We start from the raw sequence: 21,397 nt of genomic DNA, 5'->3' as shown, positions 1-21,397 counted from the left end.
TGAGAGCCGACTTCCCCACCACATCGCCAGCATTGCTTCGAAATTAACCTGTTACGGGCATGTAGAATATCTGGAGTCCTATACCAGTGCATTAGAACTTTGTATGCAGTTTCCTTGTGGGTCACACATCGAGATATTCTGGAAGTGTGCTCCCATATGTTCCCCCAGTCCACCAGGGAAATATCGTGTTGTAGAATCTGAGACCATTTCCTCATGTAGTGGTGGGTGTTCACCGTCATAGGTATGGCGTCATGTAATATCGTGTAAATAGTAGAGATCAGTCTGGGTTCGTAAGGACCCTTAGCACATAGGCTCTCAAAGTCTGTGGGTTTGTCCAGAATCAGAGAAGGGGACCTGATAGAGAAAAAGTGTCTGATCTGCAAGTATGAATGTAGAAGCCTTTGGGGGATCTGGTGTTGCTTTTGCAAGGTGGGAAAAGTCAATAAATGGCGTGTCGCCGGGTTAGCAAAGTGTCGGAGTTGAAAGAGTCCCGCTTGGGTCCATGGTAGCATACGATCATAGGACAGGCTATCTGGGATGTCTGGGTTAAATAGGATATTTAAAAGCGGTGGACATGGTGAGGATAGGGAAAAGCGGTCATTGCACCTTTTCCAGATATTCAACGTGAACAACATGGGAGCTAGGCATATGCGCCGTAATTGGGGCATATGAAGGGCAGTAGAAGGCCAAAGCATATAGCAAGGATGTACCGGGGCTGTAACACTCATTTCTATTTCTGACCATCTATTTGGGGCCTTTCGGGAGGTCCAGGAGGTAAGAACTCTCAGGTGTGTGGCATAATAGTATTTAATGAAATCTGGGCCTCCGAGCCCCCCCCTATTCCTCCGAGCCAGGACCACTGTCCCCGCTAACCTGTGGGAAGCGTTATTCCAAACAAAACGGAGGCTTCTCCTTTGAAGGGATTTCAACTGTGACATAGGGATAGCCACAGGTAAAGTTTCAAACAAATATAATAACTTAGGGAGGATAGACATTTTAAGGACATTGATTCGGCCCAACAGGGATAGGGGGAGAGATGTCCAGTATGTCAGTAAGTGATTAATTTCCGAGAACATGGGGGGGAAATTGGCCTTATATAAAGTATCATAGGAAGCAGTAATGCGAACCCCCAGGTATTTAAGTGAGTGAGGACACCAGTGGTAATTATACTTACTTTGGAGCGAAGATAAGAGGGACGGGGTTATGTTTACAGGTAATGCTTCGGTTTTAGTATCATTAATTTTGAAACCCGAGAGGCTACCAAAAGTGGATAGTAGGTGGTGAAGGTGTGGTAGGGATGTGTGCGGGTGGGTGAGAGTTAGGAGGACATCATCCGCGAATAAGGATATTTTATATTCTGCGTTGCGGAGGCAAACTCCTTTAATATCTGAACATTCCCGTATAGCCGCAGCTAGGGGTTCCAGACTGAGGATAAAGAGCAATGGCGATAGAGGGCAACCCTGTCTCGTACCATTGCTAAGGGAAAACGGACGGGACAGATGGGAGGAGAGTTGTACCTGGGAGGTGGGCTTCGAGTATAGGGCTTGGAGGGCGTGAATAAAGGGGCCTGAAAATCCAAAGTGGTTTAGTATCGCAAACATAAATGGCCAGCTAAGGCGGTCAAATGCCTTTTGGGCATCTAAACTGAGTATCAAAGCGGGGTTTTTAGTTTTAGTAAGCAGGTCTATAAGGTCAATTGTGCGGCGAGTATTGTCCCCCGCATGTCTTGTGGGAACGAAACCCACCTGGTCTCTATGGATCAACGCTGGCAGCAGTAGAGAGAGCCTGTTCGCTAGAATCTTGGTAAAGATTTTGTAATCAGAGTTCAATAGGGCTATGGGACGATAATTGTCAGGGAGGGAAGGATCCTTATCTGGTTTAGGGATAGTGGTTATGACTGCATGTAGGAACGAGGGGTGTGGTATTGTGCCCTGGAGCAGTGAGAATAGGGTCAGCAGGTGTGGGGACAGGGACTCTAGGAACGTCTTATAATAGGAGTATGGAAGGCCATCTGGTCCTGGGGCTTTATGTGTGGGGAGATGTTTAATTACGTCAACTAGTTCGTCAGTGGAGATAGGTTGGTTTAAGGAGGAGCGTTGCTCTGGTGAGAGTTTTGGGAGGTGAATAGATGATAGGAAGGAGTCCAACCTGTCTTGTGGGAACTGATCCTGTGTGCCCGTGTTCAGGCAGTTGTAAAGTTTGTTATAATATTCTCTGAATACTCCGGACATGGTCTGAGGGCAGTGCGTTGGTGTACCGTCTGATTGCAGTATATAATCAGGAATGGATAAAAAGGGCCGGGGCTTAAGTTTGTGGACAAGCATCCTATGTGGTTTGTCTGCAAACTCATAGAACTTTCGCTTAGACCATAACATTGATTTTGAAATGTCCTTTGCGTCTATAGCCTTAATGTGGTTGCGAATAGTAGTTACTGCACGCAAGCGATCCACCGTAGGGGAGCGGAGTAACCGCGCCTCCGCCACCTGCAGCTGGGCCACAAGCTCCACCCTCAGCCTAACAGAGTCCCGCTTCAGACGTGAGCCGGCTGAGATGCACTCCCCCCTAAAAACTGCCTTGTGGGCCTCCCACACAGTAGATATGTCTGAAACTGAGCCTAAATTGAGATGAAAAAACTCCTCCAATCTCTTGAGCAGTCTATCTTTGGTTTCAGCATGTCGCAATAGAGACTCATTCAGTCTCCAGTGGCAAGTTTTAGGTGATGCGTTATGGAGTGTCACGTTGAGAGTGATGGGGGCGTGATCAGACCACGTGATAGGCTCTATTTCAGAGGATACCACATTGGGTAGCAAGGGTGCAGTTATTAGAAAGTGGTCCAATCGGGAATACAATTTATGTGGGGGGGAGAAAAAGGTGTATTGGCGATGGGTGGGATGTTTCACTCTCCATGCAAATAGAGCTTTCTATTGGTGGTATTTAGTCACCGCTGGGTTTTTTCTTTTTTGCTAAACAAATAAAGTCCATAAATTTTGAAAAAAATAAAATAAAAAATCTGTCATAAGTAATTTTTCTCCTACACGGATGTGTGCTGATGAGGCGGGCATTGATGAGGCTGCACTGATGGGCACCGATTGGTGACATTGATGAGGCTGCACTGATGGGCACCGATTGGTGACATTGATGAGGCTGCACTGATGGGCACCGATTGGTGACATTGATGAGGAGACACTGGTGGGCACCGATTGGTGACATTGATGAGGAGACACTGGTGGGCACCGATTGGTGACATTGATGAGGAGACACTGGTGGGCACCGATTGGTGACATGAGGAGACACTGGTGGGCACCGATTGGTGACATGAGGAGACACTGGTGGGCACCGATTGGTGACATGAGGAGACACTGGTGGGCACCGATTGGTGACATGAGGAGACACTGGTGGGCACCGATTGGTGACATGAGGAGACACTGGTGGGCACCGATTGGTGACATGAGGAGACACTGGTGGGCACCGATTGGTGACATGAGGAGACACTGGTGGGCACCGATTGGTGACATGAGGAGACACTGGTGGGCACCGATTGGTGACGAGGAGACACTGGTGGGCACCGATTGGTGACATGGAGACACTGGTGGGCATCGATTGTGACATGAGGAGACACTGGTGGGCACTGATTGGCAGCAGTGGTGGGCATGGGTTGGCAGAAGCTGATTATCAACTTTTTTCTCCTCTTCACGCGTGAGAAGGAGCAGTGAAGATAACCGGCATCTACTAACATCGTGATTAGCTGTGATTGGGCATAGCTGACCATGTGGTAAAGAGCAGCTGATTGGCTTTTTACCGCGATCTGTGTTCGGCAGGACATATCAATGCAAAGAATTAGAGTCTTCAGGTGAATTATACTGTTTTTTTTTTTTTTTCTTCAAAAAAAGATAGGGCTTTCATTTGGTGATAAATAATATTACATATGACCTGATTTTTTTTTTTTTTACCAAAGGAAAAATGGCCAAAAATAATTTAATTAGATAATATATTTAATTAGATATAAAATATTTAATATATCCAATATAGTATATTATATATTTTTGCTATTACCAGAACCTCAGCAAAACGCACCCCAAAAACTAAATTTTCCAATTCCTGGCGATCACAGTGATATCACATATGTGTATGTTATTTGTTGTGTGTACAGCCCAGAAACAATTGTGTCGGTGTGTTTTAGATAGATATTTATGTACAGGGTTGCATGACTGCACAATTGCCAGTTAAAGTTTTTTTTTTTTCTATAGTACCTCACTCATAATATGAACTCCTGTTTTTATTTGTTTTTAGGAAGATGAAAAAATAAGAATAATGTACCTCCATAGCATAGTTCTGGAAGACACTCGTACTACTGGAATTGCAGGAAGCTAGGATCTCAGACTTGTAGTTCTGCGGCGTTCTGGAAGGGGAACCGCTGTGGTAGAGCTGCTTAGATGCTCCCTCTTGGGAAGTGTTGCTCTCCAGGCTGGTCCTACTCATTCCCACCGAGCTGTTACCAGCGGAAAGGTCGTTGTCACGAGGAGAGGTAATGCCTTCAAAGTCATCTTCATTGATGGAAAACGATTCTACATCTCCAGCACCCCCCGAAGAAAGGCTGGCTCTGTCAGAATTCTGATCCTGCGTAAGACAGAACATGTCAGCTTATAATGGAACGCGGGGCTATTGTCCCCAATGTAAGAAGGTAGACACATAAGATACGTTTTTTTTAAAACTGCATTTAAAAAAAAAAATTTTTTTTATTTTTTTCCCCCTAATTCCTGCCCAGCAACTTATTCCTCCTTGGAAGCTAGAAGTGGTCCCTACTCTGGGGGAATGGTTTGAAATTTTGGGCGAACTTATAAGGATGATTACGATTGATCAGGAAAAGTAAAAAAAAACAGGAGAGTTTAAGATAGCATGGATGGCTTGGTGGGCGATTGTTGATACACTTAAATTTAAATCACTTTTTTTTTTAAATATAATATTAATATTGAATAATATTAAATTATATATATATATATACACATATACACACACACACACACACACACACACACACACACACGCGTTTAAGAACAAAGGAGGAAAGAGGATTTATTTATTTTTTCTTTTATTGCCAAGATAGTTTTTGTTGGTTTGATAAGATCAACAAACCTAAGCTGTACGCTCCAATGCCCACCCCCCGTGCCATCTTTTTTTTTTTTTCTTTTTTTTATGCTCCTCCTCCATTTTTTATTATTTTTTTCTTTTTTGTGAAATTGCTATTTGGCTAAGGCCATTTTCACACTGAAGCGCCGCTGAAACAGCGCAAAAGCCCCAGACGTTTTTTGCGTGGCTTTCGCAGAGCTTTTCGGGGGCGCGTTTTGCGGCGCTTTTATTCATTTCAGTGGGCAGGGTGTATTTGGAGCTCTATTTATAGCACTCCAAACCTGCCTCAAAGCTGCTGCTTGCAGGACTTTTTTTTTTACCGTCCTGCAAGCGCACCACCCCAGTGTGAAAGCACTCATTGAAGTGAATGGGAGGCAGTTTTCAGGCGCCATTTCTAGCGCTTAAACGCTTGTAAACTGGCTCAGTGTGAAAGGGGTCTAAGAATTTAGGATGACCTGGTCATACTAAGGATAACATTAAAAAAAAAAAAAAAAAAAATAAATAAATAAATAAATAAATAAATAAATATATATATATATATATATATATATATATATATATATATATATATATATATTTTTTTAATACTATATATATATATATATTATTCAAAAAAAAAATCTTTTAATTACAGTTACAAAAACAAGCTTGGCCCAAACAGACTAAAGTTTATATTAAAGGTTGGAATTCAGCTTTAACTTTTATTTTATCACAAAGGGGACAAAAAGTCCCCAATGTGATGATCTTTTTGGTGACAGGCTGCCAGAAGTCGGCTTGTCAGATATACACACACTCAGCGTGTGTAAAACCCCCCTGCACTCAGGTCCGCATGACGTATGGACCTGGCAGCAAAAGGGATCGTGTATTGTTGGAATGTAACAATGTATCCATTACTGGAATTGCACTTTTAATCTACTGGGAACGATAAGTTATTGATAATATCTCTAACATGCATTTTATATATCATAGGAATCTAAAGTAACCTATAACAGCTCATTGGAAGAGATTGTTTGTCTAGACTAGAAAGCAAATCAAACCTCCAGATGACAAAACTCACTTTTATGGGTCCAGCATAGTTGGCTATCTTCGAGTACCACTTCGTGGCCTTCTCAGCAACACCTTTCCCAGCAGTGAACATACTGGTCTTCAGCACATCCAGCTTAGGCGTGAGGAGCGTGTCAAAATTAAAGGATGTTGGAGACATCATGGCCAGGGCCAAGTCCGGAGGTTGCTCTCTCTGCGGACTGCTGGCAGCATATCCCGGGGAGGACCAGAGCCGGCCTCTGTGTCGCTCCTCAGGCTTTGAGTAGTACGTTTTTGACTTAATTAATCTAGGTGCCTGTGGGGGTGTTGAGGGGAGGCTGGACCGCCGGCATAGAGGTATAGATTTAGAACTTTTGTACTGGTCAGAAGCGTTTCTCTGCAAGTCCATGCTGGGGGCTCTGCTAGTCAACGGGCTGCTCATATTCATGTACATCTCTATTTCCTCTGCCAGGTCCCTTTTAGCAGATGGTGTCAGAAGACCTTTGTTATCCACCACCTCCTCCGTTTCCTCTTCCTGGCCGGTTGTGGCTGCCAGCATTGACAGGGGATCTAATCCAACTTTTACATCTGTCTTTTCCACAGGCTTGGCAACAAACATTGATGCGGTTGAGTTTGTACTCATGCTCCTCTCTCTCAGCTGAGCCTTCGGCTCCCTTTTGTTGACTGGTTTGTTTTCAACAGTGTCATTGTCCAGATCTTCCAGGTCAAAAATCACCGGGGAATCTACTTTGTCATTGTACCCTTCTCCAACCGGAGAGTCATCGTCACTCCACTGCTTGGTCACACCAGCGCTTTCCTTGCTCACAGAGTTGCTTTTGATGTCCAGAGTCTTTGGACGAGGGATACTCTTTTTGAAAGCTCCGCTAAGTATTTTTGCGTCGGCGCCCAATTTGTCCAGCATTTTTCCCGACTCAGTTTGTCCAGCGTTCCCACCAACCAACAGCACTGCAAGATTTTCTCCACTCAAGTGCCTGTTCCTCGATTCCCATTCTAACTGACTTTTCAAGGTAGGTTCCATAGCACTCTTGTGTCTCCTTCGTAAACTCCAGCTTTGGTATATCTCACGCTCTCTGGTGTCCTCAAAGCAGGGGGCAAAAAGAAGACCTGCCGGGTTACCTGAAATGAAGACAGAAGAGGTTGGACCTTGTGGGTGTCTATGCACCAGGCGTCTCATTTTACAAAGCAAGGACCACCCTACGGTCTCCTGATGGGGGTTGTTGGTACAGAAGACGCAACAAAACAGCCAATTTACAGTGCCACTCATACCTTGTTTCTCCGAAAATAACACAGGGTATATTCATTTTTTGCTACAAAAAACACACTAGGGCAGTGATGGCAAACCTTGGCACCCCAGATGTTTTGGAACTACATTTCCCATGATGCTCAGCTACACTGCAGAGTACATGAGCATCATGGGAAATGTAGTTCCAAAACATCTGGGGTGCCAAGATTTGCCATCACTGCACTAGGGCTTATTTTCAGGGGATGTCCTATTTAGGGTATGTACAATAATCTACTTTTATTAAAATCATCTTCTGGGGAAAAAAAATAAAATAGATTCTGATCATTTAATGCATGATAGAGTTACCCCCTTTATGTTCTGAAAAACATGGAATAAAACAATAAAATGTTTTTAAAAAAAAGTTTGTGTCCCCTGTCTTCTCTTCCCTTGTCAGCTCAGGAGTCAGCATTATGGAAGGCTGTAATCCCAAAACCTTGGTTTAAGGCCTTGTAAAATTATGTAATCTGTTCCTTAAAATTATTATATAATGTGCCGTGCTTCTTCTTGTGTAACTTTATTGTGTAAAATACCTTATTTACAACGCTGGGCGCTCACGTGACCCGCCGGAGCTCCTCTTTCCCGCTCTGAATACTGCAGAGTGAGGGGCCGAGAGCCCCGCTGACTTAAGCCCTGCTCCGAGCATTGCAGGGTGAGGGGCCACTGACGTCAGGCGGGAGAAGAGGAAAAAAAAATAAAAATCTCTGGCGGGTCACGTGAGCGCCCAGCAGCACTGTAAATAAGGTATTTTCCACAATAAAGTTACACAAGGAAGATACACTACACATTATATAATCTTTTTACAAAACGAATGCAATGTTTTTAGTGTTTAAGGACTTTAACTAGGGCTTATTTTCGGGGTAGGGCTTATATTGCAGCCATCCCCGAAAATCACGGTAGGTCTTCTTTTTTGGGGGAATAGGTTCACTTTTTAAAGTGGTTGTACGGTCTCAAGGTTTCTCACTTTAATGCCTTCTATGCATTTAGGTGAAAAGCCTTCTGTGCTACAGCTCCCCCCACCTTTTTTCTTACTTGAGCCCGATCCGATCCAGCGATGCTCCGTCTCTCTCCTTATTGGACAGATTGCTGTTAATCAAATCCAGTGATACTTTCCAAAAGTAGTTCATGCACTTCTTTTGGCGACTAAGGGGGGGGGGGGGTGCGATTTCAATAGACATCTGTGCATGAACCCGCATAGATGTCTTTCAAGCCACCCCCGAAGTCGGACTGAAATGTGGGTTTGAAATCATGCAAGTACAGATGAACGATTTCAATGCCGCATTCAGTGAGAACGAAGGCCAAATCACACTGTATATTGCGGAGATCATTACTAAAAAAACAAAAACAAAATTAATTAAATCTTGGATAGATAGATTTTTTGTCCAGGCCTCCATAGGCGGTGTGTGATCTCATAGACAACATAATACATCATATTCCACTTACTATCTATGACCGCATCAGCCGCGTTCTCTACTTTGACATCTTTTCGAACAATAGGCTTGGTGACTTTATCGGAACCAGGACTCAGCAGCTGTGGGAGACCTTCTCTACTGCCCTTAGAGCTTTCCGATTCCGACACTGAGTATAAAACAGATCAGAAAAGATATTTTTACAAAGTGTTCTCTAATCAGGATACATTGTCGATTTAGCACTCAAACACTCTGGAAGATTTTACCCCCCCTTTCATCACCAGGCCTTTTTTTTTTTGCTATTCAGCACTAAAACTATTTTAACTGGTAATTGCACGGTCATGCAACACTGTACTCAAACGAAATTTATATAATTTCTTTCACACATATAGTAAAGCTTTCTTTTGGTGGCATTTGATCACCACAGTTTTTTTATTTTACCTTTTAAAAAAAAAATATAAAAAAAAAATAAAGAAAATATACATATACACACACACACACACACACACACACACACACACACACATATATATATACATATATACATATATATATATATTAAAATAAGCATTGAACACGTCACCGTTTTTCTTGGAAATTCTATTTGTAAAGGTGCTAGTGACATGAAATTTACACCACATGCCGGTAACAACCCATGCAATCCATACATACAAAGACACCAAGCCAAATAAGTTCAGAAATAAATGTGTTCAATGATTTTTCCCTGTGTTATTCCATAAAACTATCCCCTATTTTGTAGACGCTATAACTTTTGCGCAAACCAATCAATATACGCTTATTGCGATTTTTTTTTATTTTTACCAAAAATATGTAGAAGAATACATATCGGCCCTAAACTGAGGATATTTATTAGAGCAAAAAGTAAAAAATAATGCGCTTTCTTCAAAATTATCGCTTTTTTTGGTTTATAGCGCAAAAAATAAAAACCGCAAAAAAAAATCAACCTCAATTTTGTTTGGGTGAAGCGCCACAAGACCGCGCAATTGTCAGTTAAAGCGACGCAGTGCCGTATCGCAAAAAATGGCCTGGTCATTAAGGGGGAAAATCCTTACCGTCCTTAAGTGGTTAAGTTAACCACTTGCCGCCCGCCCCATTACAAATTGACGGCGGCAAAGTGGTTTCATAATCCTAACCGGACGTCATATGACGTGATTAGGATTATGAGCCGCTGCGCGCCCCCGGGGGCACGCATCGCGGCGATCGTTGTTGCGGGGTGTCAGTCTGACACCCGGCAACTACGATCTCGGTAAAGAGTCTCCGACGGAGACTCTTTACCATGTGATCAGCCGTGTCCAATCACGGCTGATCACAGTGTAAATGGGAAGAGCCGGTGATCGGCTTTCCCTCACTCGCGTCTGTCAGACGCGAGTAGAGGAGAGCCGATCGGCTGCTCCTCTGACAGGGGGGGTCTGTGCTGATCAATTATCAGCACAGCCCCCCCAAGGATGCCCACACTGGACCACCAGGGACACCACTAGACCACCAGGGAAAAGGTAATAAAAATCCATAATCCTCCCTAGACCACCAGGGTGCCAGTCAGCACAATGGGTGCCAATCAGTGCCCATAATGGATGCCAATCAGTGGCCACAATGGGCATCACTGATTGGCATGCATTATTGTTTGGCACTGATTGGCATCCATTACTATAACACCGATGCCGCCTATGAGTGCCCACCTGTGCCGCCTATGAGTGCCCACCTGTGCCGCCTATGAGTGCCCACCTGTGCCGCCTATGAGTGCCCACCTGTGCCGCCTATGAGTGCCCACCTGTGCCGCCTATCCATGCCCACCTGTGCCGCCTATCAATGCCCACCTGTGCCGCCCATCCGTGCCGCCCATCTGTGCCGCCCATCTGTGCCAATTTGTGCCACCTATCAGTGTCCGTCCGTGTCGCCCATCCGTGTCGCCCATCAGTGCCGCCTATCAGTGCCACTTCATTGGTGCCACATTGGTGCCCATCAGTGCCACCTTATTAGTGCCCATCAGTGTAGCCCCATCAGTGCCCATCAGTGAAGGAGAAAACGTACTTATTTACAAAGTTTTGAAACTGAAACAAAAAAAACGTTTTTTTTCAAAATTTTCGGTATTTTTTTTATTTGTAGCGCAAAAAATAAAAACCGTAGAGGTGATCAAATACCACCAAAAGAAAGCTCTATTTGTGGGGAAAAAATGATAAAAATTTCATTTGGGTACAGTGTAGCATGACCGCGCAATTGTCATTCAAAGTGCGACAGCGCTGAAAGCTCAAAATTGGTCTGGGCAGGAAGGTGTTTAAGTGCCCGGTATTGAAGTGGTTAAGGACGCCCAAAACGCAGGTCACAAATGCAGTGTGTGTGCCTGCACTGGATCGCATGGTACAGAAGTACAGAAGTATCATGCGATCCAGTTGCAGTGCGTTTCCAAAAGCATGCATGCAAATAGGCCAATCGTTTCCGTTTGGTAATATAAAAAAAAAAAAAAAAAAAATCAGGAGATATCCATTGGCATTTACTGCCTAATGAAAGACCTATTTGTCCAGAAAAAAAAAAAAAGCCACATTGCACAACCGCGCAATTGTCAGTTAATGTGCCGAATCGCAAAAAGTGCTCTGGTCTTTGGCCAGCGAAATGGTCCGGGGGTTAAGTGGTTAAATGTTACAAAGAATAAAACGGAATATGTAAAAAGGAAATCAACGACGCAAAAAATCAATACGAACGACAGATTGCAAAAGAAAGGAAAAGTCCCAAAACATTCCTCAAATATATTAATAGTAAAAAAGGTCCGGTCTGAACATGTAGGCCCTTTATAAAATAATCTAGAGCGGGTGACTGGGGACAAAGAAAAGGCAAATTTATTAAAAACACATTCTTCAGCTCTGTGTATACAAAGTAGCATGGGGGAGCTCATGTCCATATTGTGGGTGGTAGTGATGATCCACAATGGCTCAAAAAGGGATAGGGTCCAGAAATATTTAGACAGAATAAAGGTGGATAAAGCACCTGGACCTGATGGCATCCACCCATGGATCCTAAAAGCTCTGCATCTACCGTATTTATCGGGGTATAACACGCACCAGCGTATAACACGCACCCCAAGTTTAGGAGGGCATTTTAAGGAAAAAAGTTTTAGGAGGGAAGTTTAAGGGAAAAAAAAAAAACTTACATTTAAATGCCCGTCAATGCAGTCTTATCAGTGTGCATCTGCAGCCTTGTCCATCATTGCAGAATGATCAGTGTCATTTGCAGCTTGCCCAGCGCTGTTTGCAGCTTTGCAGTGTCATTTGCAGCTTTGCAGTGTCATTTGCAGCTTTGCAGTGTCATTTGCAGCTTGGCCAGCGCCATTTGCAGCCTTGCCCATGTTTAAATTTCCCGCTGCCGAGACAGACCGAGCTCCGCCGAAAAAGACCGAGTCGACTTGCTCGGCTCCGCTCGTAGTCCCGCCTCCCTGCTGTTTCTCTAGCGAGCGCTGCCGAAAAAGACCGAGCCGTCTGTACTGTGTATTCGGCTGGGCTCCGCTCGCAGTCCCGCCCAGTACCACAGTACAGTCGGCTTGGTCTTTTTCGGCAGCGCTCGCTAGAAAAACAGCAGGGAGGCGGGACTACGAGCGGAGCCGAGCAATCGGCTCGGTATTTTTCGGCCGCTCTCGGTATTTTTGACTCGCAGACAGTGGGGATCGGCGTATAACACGCACCCACGACTTTCCTCCAATTTTAAGGGGGAAAAAGTGCGTGTTATACGCCGATAAATATGGTAATTGTTAGGGACTTTTTAATGACTGGAATGGTGCCACTGGATTGGCGCAGGGCCAATGTGGTGCCCATTTTTAAAAAGTCTTTACCAAGTAACTATAGACCTGTTTGTGCAACTTCTATAGTTCGGAAGATATTGGAGAGTTTAACCACTTGCTTACTGGGCACTTAAACCCCCCTCCTGTCCAGACCAATTTTCAGCTTTCAGCGCTGATGCACTTTGAATGACAATTGCGCGGGCATACAACACTGTACCCAAATGAAATTTTTATCATTTTTTTTGCCACAAATAGAGCTTTTTTTTGTTGGTATTTAATTACAGCTGGGAGTTTTATTTTTTGCTAAACAAAAAAATCATGTTTAATAGTTTGTTATAAAATTTTGCAAACAGGTCATTTTTCTCCTTCATTGAAGTGCGCTGATGAGGCGGCACTGATAGGCTGCACTGGTGGGCACTGATAGGCTGCACTGGTGGGCACTGATAGGCATAGTTAAAGTGGCACTAATAGGCACAGATAAGGCGGGACCGATGGTCAAAGATGGGCACGGATGGGTGGCACAGATGGGTGGCACTAAGGGGCACTGATAGGTACCACTGATAGATGGGACTGATGGGCACTGATAGGTGGCACTGCTGGGCACTGGTAGACGACACTGATGGGCACGGATATGTGGCACTGGGGTGCAGCACCTTTGTTGAGGCAGATTGTGGGCACTGCTGGGTGGCACTGTGGGCACTGCTGGGTGGCACTAACGGGGGGCACTTATTTTTTAATCACCTTTATTGATGAGGGGGCAGGTGGGCACTGGCAGGGCTGGCCATCATCGGGACTAATGTCCCGATCACGGCCGTCGGTGATCAGGTCTTTTTTTTTCTCCTCGCGCTGTCACTGCGAGGAGGAATAATAGCCGATTACCGGCTCCGTTATATCACATGATCAGCTGTCATTGGCTGACAGCTGATCACGTGATAAGGGGTCGGGATCGACCCCTTGCTCTGATCGGTGATCAGGCGAGTCTCATAGACTCGCCGATCACAGAGCGCGCCGCGCGCGCCCCTCAGGGGGCGCGCAGGCTGCTCGTGCACGGGACTACGTCAATAGACTTAGTCCCGGAAAAGGAGATCCGCGCTGTAGCCGTCATTCGGCTATAGCGCGGGTCTCAAGTGGTTAATAAAAGACCACATAGATGAGTTCTTGTTGGAAAGAAATATTTTAAGCAACAGACAGCATGGATTCATGAAAGACAGAAGTTGTCAAATCTGATTTCTTTTTATGAGAAGGTAAGTAAAACCTTGGACAGAGGAGTGGCAGTGGACGTGGTATACTTGGATTTTGCAAAAGCGTTGGATACAGTTCCCCACACACGGCTCATGTGTAAAAGTCCAATTGTGTGTACAGGGCATTACTCTGAATGATCGAAGGTTATCAGTGGTGTACCCCAAGGTTCAGTGCTGGGACCCTTACTTTTTAATTACTTTATAAATTATATCTGGTCTGGGATCAAAAGTAACATTTCCGTCTTTGCAGATGACACCGAGCTATGCAGTGGAATAACGTCCTTACAGGATTTCTCCAATTTACAAGCCGACCTCAATGCTCTGTCTAATTGGGCAACTATGTGACAGATGAGGTTTAATGTTGATAAATGTAAAGTTGCACTTGGGGGCTAAGAATATGCATCATACATACTAGGGGGAGTACAACTGGGGGAATCCACAGTGGAGAAGGATCTGGGGGTTTTGGTAGATCATAAGCTCATAAATAACATGCAATGTCCAAGCTGCGGTTTCCAAAGCGACCAAAGTCCTTTCTTGTATTAGGAGAGGTATGGACGAGAGAGAGAAAGAGAGAGAAAGAGAGAGAAAGAGAGACAAATCTACAAATCATTAGTAAGACCTCATCTGGAATATGCAGTTCAGTTTTGGGCTCCAGTTCTCAAAAAGGATATCGGGGAACTGGAGAAAGTGCAGAGAAGGGCAACCAAACTGATAAGAAGCATGGAGGAGCTCAGCTATGAGGAAAGATTAGAGGAATTGAATTTATTCACTCTTAAGAGGAGATTAAGGGGGATCAACATGTACAAATATACAAGGGGTCCATATAGTGAACATGGCGTTGAGTTATTCACTTTAGGGTCAACAAAGAGGACAAGGGGGCACTCTTTATATCACATCTTTACATAGAGGAAAAGAGATTTCATCTCCAAATACAGAAAGGTTTCTTCACAGTAAGAGCTGTGAAAATGTGGAATCAACTCCCTCCACAGGTGGTTCTGGCCAGCTCAGTAGATTGCTTTAAAAAAGGCCTGGATATAACTGGGTACTGACATTTATAGTCAAAGTTGATCCGGGGAAAATCGGATTGTCTCTCGGGGGATCAGGGAGGAATTTTTTACCCTGCTTTAGCAAATTGGATCATGCTTTGGCTGGGTTTTTTTTGCCTTCCTCTGGATCAACTGTGGGTGATGTTTTGTGTATATGTGATTGTATGAAATTTTAATTTATTTTTATTGTTGAACTAGATGGACTTGTGTCTTTTTTTCAACCTGATTAACTATGTACCTATGATGTTGATTTTTCAAAGCAGCAGTGTTCTGTCATATTAGCAAACCTGTGACATCAGCAGGTTTGCTGCTGCTTTTAAAATTCAACATCTAAACAGATGGATTTTTAAATACTGATTTTTACTATATAAGCTCATTTTACAGTTAAAAATAAGTGTGGAATGCAAGACACCGGTGGGTGTAACAAGATGTCCGCTTGCCGCCTTCTCACTGTATCCTTACTGTGGACGAGTGCGGGGAGGGGGGAGTAGCAAGATGGCGGCGACGAAACTTCACTTCCGTTACAAATTCTGATGGCTTGCCTAATCTGACGAAACACCTGCATGAATAACTGAGCTAAAGGCAGGAAGTAAATGCTACAGGAATCATTTGCCCTTACTCAAGATGGCCACAGCTAGAAATACTAGGGGGGTGTTTTTCAAAGTGATTTTTCAGTAAAATAAAGAATGGAGGCATGGATTGGGGGGGGGGGGTGCTATGAATATTAAAAATTAAATAGCGTTTTTAATTTGTGGTGCTCAGATACAGTGCAGATCCGCTTTAAAGCGGAACTTCGGTAGTTTTTTTCAACTTTTAAGCTATTAAATCTTCTGCCTTTGTTGTTGTTTTAACTTTGGATAGTAAAACATTTTTTTCTGTCAGTAAATCCCTTATACAGTCCACTTCCCGTTTCTTGCCTGGTCATTAGCCTAGGCTTAGGACATCATGCACAGCTCTCTCTATCACTCCAGAGTTTGTCAGGAAGGGAAGTCATAAGAGGTTCTATGAGAGGCAAAGATTTTTTTATTACAAATTATGTGAGCAGACTGCAGTTCCTCTTTAACTAGTTAGCTATCACAAGGGAATGAACAAACAGTGCCAGTTTCCTTGGAGGAATCGGGAAAGACCCGGGAATCACCACAGATTCAGAAAAGGAAGGGGCCGATAAATGAAATATTTACTCGCTCCCCATCCTGAAACATCCTCAACACCCAACGAGAAAGTAAAGGAGGAAAGCTGAGGGGGGGGAGGGGGAAAGAGTGGGTGTGCCCGGCCAGCAGGGGGAATATGCGACACATGGGGTAATCACATCTGTGATATAAACCAGCTCCCATTAATATTTGTTTATTTAAGGTACTTGTATAAAGCCATCAATTTCTGCAGTGCTTATCCCAACCACGGCACTACCTGCCTGGAGTTTGCATGTTTTCCCTGTGCGAGTTTCCTCCGGGTACTCCGGTTTCCTCCCACACTCAAAAGACCTGCTGGTAGGTTAACTGGCTCCTGTCTAAATTGGTCCTAGTATATCTACTCCCTGAATACTGATAGACAAGGGGTTAAAGTGGTTGTAAATCCTAACACACCACTTTTACCTACAGGTAAGCCTATAACGAGGCTTACCTGTAGGTATTGGAAAACATCTCCTAAACCTGCACAGTTTAGGAGAGATTTACCATATACGCTTGCGCCAACGTCCTCGGCACATGCGCACCAAAGAAAGGGCACGTTCTGGGGCCCCTGCCATTGTTTCCCGCATGCGCTGGGGTGATGTCACGAGACTCCGGCCAGTCAGAACCACGGCAGGAAGAGGGGTGAAGATGAACGCAGCCACCAGCGGGGACCTCGCTGGCTTCGTTTGCAGGTGATGCATACTAGCCCATTATGCTTTGCAGGGGAATAAAGAGGAAGTTTACTTCCTCTGTAAACTATAGCAAACCGTTTCTGGCAAAGTGCATTTCAGAAAAAGTCATCTCGTACTTTTATTGTGGGAAGACCTTTTCCACCGTCTTTATGACAGAACTGCTTCCCATAACCCTTCAATAATTTCCTGGCATACTCTGAGTTCAATAATGGATGATTGCTGCTGTTATAGACGTAACTATGTCTGCAGAAGGCGACCATGGAAAAAAAAAATAGCTTCTTAAAATACCCATGATTTGCATAGTAGCCGTTTTATTTCCGGTACTTACATGAGCTAGAATCACTCCCTCGAGAGTTTTCCTGTTCCTCTTGTATATCATGTACAGCCCCCCTGCGAACTTCCTCTTTGGACAGTGAACTGTATCCCAGATCTGACTGGCCACCTAATATAAACAAAAAAATATATATATAAAATCGGTTAAAAATTTACCTATTTGGTTAACTGATCGGTTGAGCCCAGTGAGCATTGTCACCCACAGGCTTGTATTATCTCTGGGTGGGGGGGGGGGGGGGGGGGGGAGGCTCCAAAAGCAAAACAGCTTGAGGTCTGCTCATGTTTAACTAATACCACAAATCAGGGGTCCCCAGTTCATCTAGAGTTGCAACAATTTTAATCTACAGTAAAAAAAATAAAAATAATAAATGCAACAGAGAGAGTGAGACCCTTATGGGCAGTGGTCTACATCTGGAAACTTAAAGAGGAACTTCACTCGGTCGTGCAGCATTGTTTTCAGGTGACATACTCACCTGCCCAGCAGATCCAGTGTTGCCCTTCTGTGATCTGCCACCCAGGGGTGACAACACAGGTCCTGGCCGTCACGAGCCGGGTGCCTCTTCTGGGTTCAGGCAGCCAGTCTACGAGGACAAAAATGGTGCAGGGAGGGGGCTGGATGGAAAAAATATGTAAATAAGTATAAAAAGGGGGTGGGGGGCATTGGACTTCCAAATGCCATAGATGGAGGTAGGAGAGACCAGGACGGCACACATGTAAGAGTAATAAGGGAACTCTGCAGTTCCTTTTGGAAAAAATATGTAAACATATGTAAACAGAAAAAACATTTTAACTTCGGGAGCTCAGAGACTCTTCGGCTCCATTTCACACCTGAGCATAGAGCATTGACAGCTGCTGCCCTGCGCTTAAAAATTGTTTCCTTTTGCGGAGCCTTTTTGCACCGGCACCATTCATTTCAATAGGCCTCCCTCCGCTCCAAAGAAGCTCAGGTACCAAATCTTGGCACAGAGCCAAGAGCATTTGGTGATGGGCTTTTTTTTTTGGCCGTGATTCCAGTGCGTTTTATCACGCGTCAATTTGCGGCAAAATCTTAAAATCTCAAAAATTTAAGTTGCTATTAAGAAATAACGGCATTGTGAACGCGACGGAATCGCGGGCAGAATTGTGCAATTCCAGTACTCTCAGGTGTGAACGGAGCCTTATAGCGAAGCAACTAAACCCATCGATTTAAAGGAGTTGTTGTAAAGGAAGAAGGTGTTTATCTTAATTCATCCAATGCATTAAGATAAAAAAAACTTCTGTGTGTAGCAGCCCCCCCCCCCAAATCACTTATCTGAGCCCCTTCTCTCTGCAGTGATGTCCACAAGTTTCCGATGTCACAGACACTCCTGATTGGCTGAGACACATAAGCGGCGGCATTGGCTCCTGCCATCGGTCAGCCAATCAGGGGAGAGAGAGGGGCGGGGCCAGATTTGGGATCCGTGTCTGAATAGATACAGAGAGCCGACTCAGCTCGGGTGCCCCCATAGAAAGCTGCTGGCTGAGGGGAGCACGCGATAGGAGGGAGGGGCCAGGAGCACAGAAGAAGTGGCACCCGAGAAGAGGAGGATCCGAGCTGCTCTGTGCAAATTTAACTGCACAGAGGAGGCAAGTATAAAATGTTTGTTATTAAAAAAAAAAAAAAAGAAGAAAAAAAGAGCCTTTACAATCATGGTTTAAAAAAAAAAAAAAAGAAAAAACTACTTGCAATGATTTGGAATGCTCTTGCCCAGTATTCAATATTATAATAGTTTCGATTGTAGTCATTGTATGTCATGTACGCCATCACGGCCTACACATATTGTTGCACCTGACCTGGTATATGTTTGAATGGTTTCTACGGTTTTGAGATACATAGGGGGTTATTTACAAAAGGCAAGTGCACTTTGCACTACAAGTGCCCTTGGAAGTGCGGTTGCTGTAGATCTGAGGGGGGAAATCTGAAATGGGGGGAAGCTCTGCTGATTTTTTTCACCCAATCATGTGCAAGCTAAAATGCTGTTTATTTTCCGTGCATGTCCCCCCTCAGATCTACAGCAACTGCACTTCTTGTACTGCAAAGTGGATTTGCCTTTCGTAAATAAGCCCCCATTGTTTTCATTATTTGCCTTGGTATTGCAATACAAGAATAAAAATAAAAAATAAAATTTTAAATTTTTTTATTTTTACACTTTTTTTTACGATCACTTTTATTCCTATTACAAGGAATGTAAACATCCCTTGTAATAGGAATCATTCGTGACAGGTCCTCTTTATGGAGAGATGCAGGGTCAACAAGACCCCACATCTCTCCTCTAGGCTGGAAAGCATGAGATCGAGAAAACAAAATTCACTGATCTCATGCTGACAGACGCAACCGCGACTTTGTTTACTTCCGGGAACCCAGGCGTGATGTCATAACGTTGCGCCCGGTCCTCTGACAATGATAGAGATGACTGGAAATCTCTATCGTCGTCATCCGGCGACGGCCGATTCTTTCTCCGGGCCCCTGAAGGCACGGGAAAGCCTGGAGAAGCATCGGATGACGTTCCCTCCCATCGCCTATAAGAACGATCAAGCATCATGCACAGAATCATGCACAGAATCGCCAGCTGGAAAGAACGATGCCTGTAGCAAACGATGTCTCCTCTCCCCTGACAGAACAGGGATTCATGAGTTTCAACACACAAATCCCCCGTTCTAGCTCCCGTCCCCGCAATAGTGGGTGGCTGTCGCACATCGGCCACATGCATCGGGTCCCACCCCCCCCCCCCCTCGTTGTGCCGCGGGTGAGCCCCCGGCGGCCCTTAAAGGGGAAGACGTCCTCTATACGTCGTTTTGCGTGAACGTGCCACTTTCCCAACGTAGATCGGCGTGAAACAAAAAGAAGAACCCGCGCTCCAGGTGTCTACTTCCTAATGATCTCTCCCCTCTCCAGGCGTGGGAGCAGCTCAATATGCAACCATATGCAAAAATTGAACAAAAAGGTCCGGATGGGCACATTCGTGAGTGCGCCCATCCGGACCTTTTTGTTCAATTTTTGTATATCGGCGTGAGCCGGTCGGCAAGTGGTTAAGACTGCATTCACACCTGAGCCACTTTCAGCTCGTAAAACGCCAGAAAAAAGGCCCAACAAGCAAAATAACTTTCATTTAAATGGCCCCCTGTTCACATCAGAGCGTTTTGTAGCCTGAAGAAAAACGCCTGAAGCTCAAAAAAAGTGCATAAGCTTCTTCTATTGGCAGATTACAGGCGTTTTACATGGGCGACCTTTTGACCTGTGTAAAATCACGGCAAAATCGTGGTAAAAAACGCGCGACTTTCTGCCTGAAAATGCTCGGGTGTGAACGTAGAATTGTCCACCACTGTAGACAAACCGCACCACTATTCTTTCAATTCACCATATCCATTTATTTACCAAAAGGCGGTTATTATCATCATATTTGTCATTTTGTATTCTACTTAGCCATTACAGTTTAGCGCTATATTGTATGACACCTTTGGCTCATTTACTGGCATTTTGCTATAGCTGGAAAGCTCAGTGACAGCAGGAATAGTAATCCTTGCCTCAGATTTTCCCAGCTGTACCATTAGATATAACAATCCTTCCTAATTGGATACCATTAGAGTGTCTTGCAACAGAAGCCTTTGGGGGAGTTATGTGTAGGCGAGGATTTACTTCCTCGATTCTTCCCCCAGAGCACGAGCGAAGACACACACACACACACACCTGTACTGGATCTGTCATCGGCAGCATCGGCACTGATTACATCTGTACTGAACGACGGCTGCTCTGTGGGGTTCATGTCTATAGAGCTGTCCATACTTCCATGGCTGACGGCATCCAGGTCACTTCCATCTAGGAAAATAGAGAGGAAAAAGGACACAGTCACTATGCAACTCAGAACTATCCTGGCTCATTTACAGACAGAGGCAGGGGCGGACTGACCATTCGGGCACTGCCCGAGGGCCCCATGCCACTAAGGGGCCCCATCAGGGTTGCCAGCCTCAATAAAACCAGGGGCAGTATGTAAAAATCTGTGTTTTTAAAAAATCCCAAGATTATAGCTGCCCCACCTCTCCAGTACCTTTTCAGTGTGTGTATATGTATTCTGTGTATGCATATTGTGTGGCCCCATAATCTACTGCCTGGGGGCCCCATAATCTTCTCCTATTGCCCGGGGGCCCATGAGTAGTCAAGTCCGCCCCTGGACAGAGGATTACATTTTAACACGCATTTCCACTTTTGCAGTCAAATTTATTGTGTGTTCCCATTCGCACAACATGCCTAAAA

The 21,397-nt window shown here is 44.6% G+C and overlaps 1 protein-coding gene across 8 annotated transcripts in view; it reads right to left on the bottom strand.

The window, feature by feature from the left end:
• The window catches only part of LOC143958214 (C-myc promoter-binding protein-like), a 250,429-nt gene that overhangs the window by 24,552 nt on the left and 204,480 nt on the right, over positions 1-21,397 (bottom strand). For 7 of the 8 annotated variants that reach the window (XM_077467695.1, XM_077467696.1, XM_077467700.1 and 4 more), the window contains 5 exons: positions 20,834-20,962; positions 17,123-17,236; positions 8,894-9,028; positions 6,185-7,287; positions 4,318-4,617 (listed from right to left, as the gene is read on the bottom strand). In XM_077467695.1, the coding sequence (XP_077323821.1) occupies positions 4,318-4,617; positions 6,185-7,287; positions 8,894-9,028; positions 17,123-17,236; positions 20,834-20,962 (1,781 nt within the window). The remainder of the gene's footprint in view (positions 1-4,317; positions 4,618-6,184; positions 7,288-8,893; positions 9,029-17,122; positions 17,237-20,833; positions 20,963-21,397) is intronic. The other variant, XM_077467701.1, reaches the window with a different exon arrangement.

The sequence above is a fragment of the Lithobates pipiens genome, unplaced genomic scaffold (assembly GCF_037356315.1).
Source record: "Lithobates pipiens isolate NorthernLeopardFrog02 unplaced genomic scaffold, aLitPip1_a1.2 Scaffold_6, whole genome shotgun sequence".
Lineage (NCBI taxonomy): Eukaryota > Metazoa > Chordata > Amphibia > Anura > Ranidae > Lithobates > Lithobates pipiens.
This window is presented reverse-complemented; position numbering and strand designations above follow the sequence as displayed.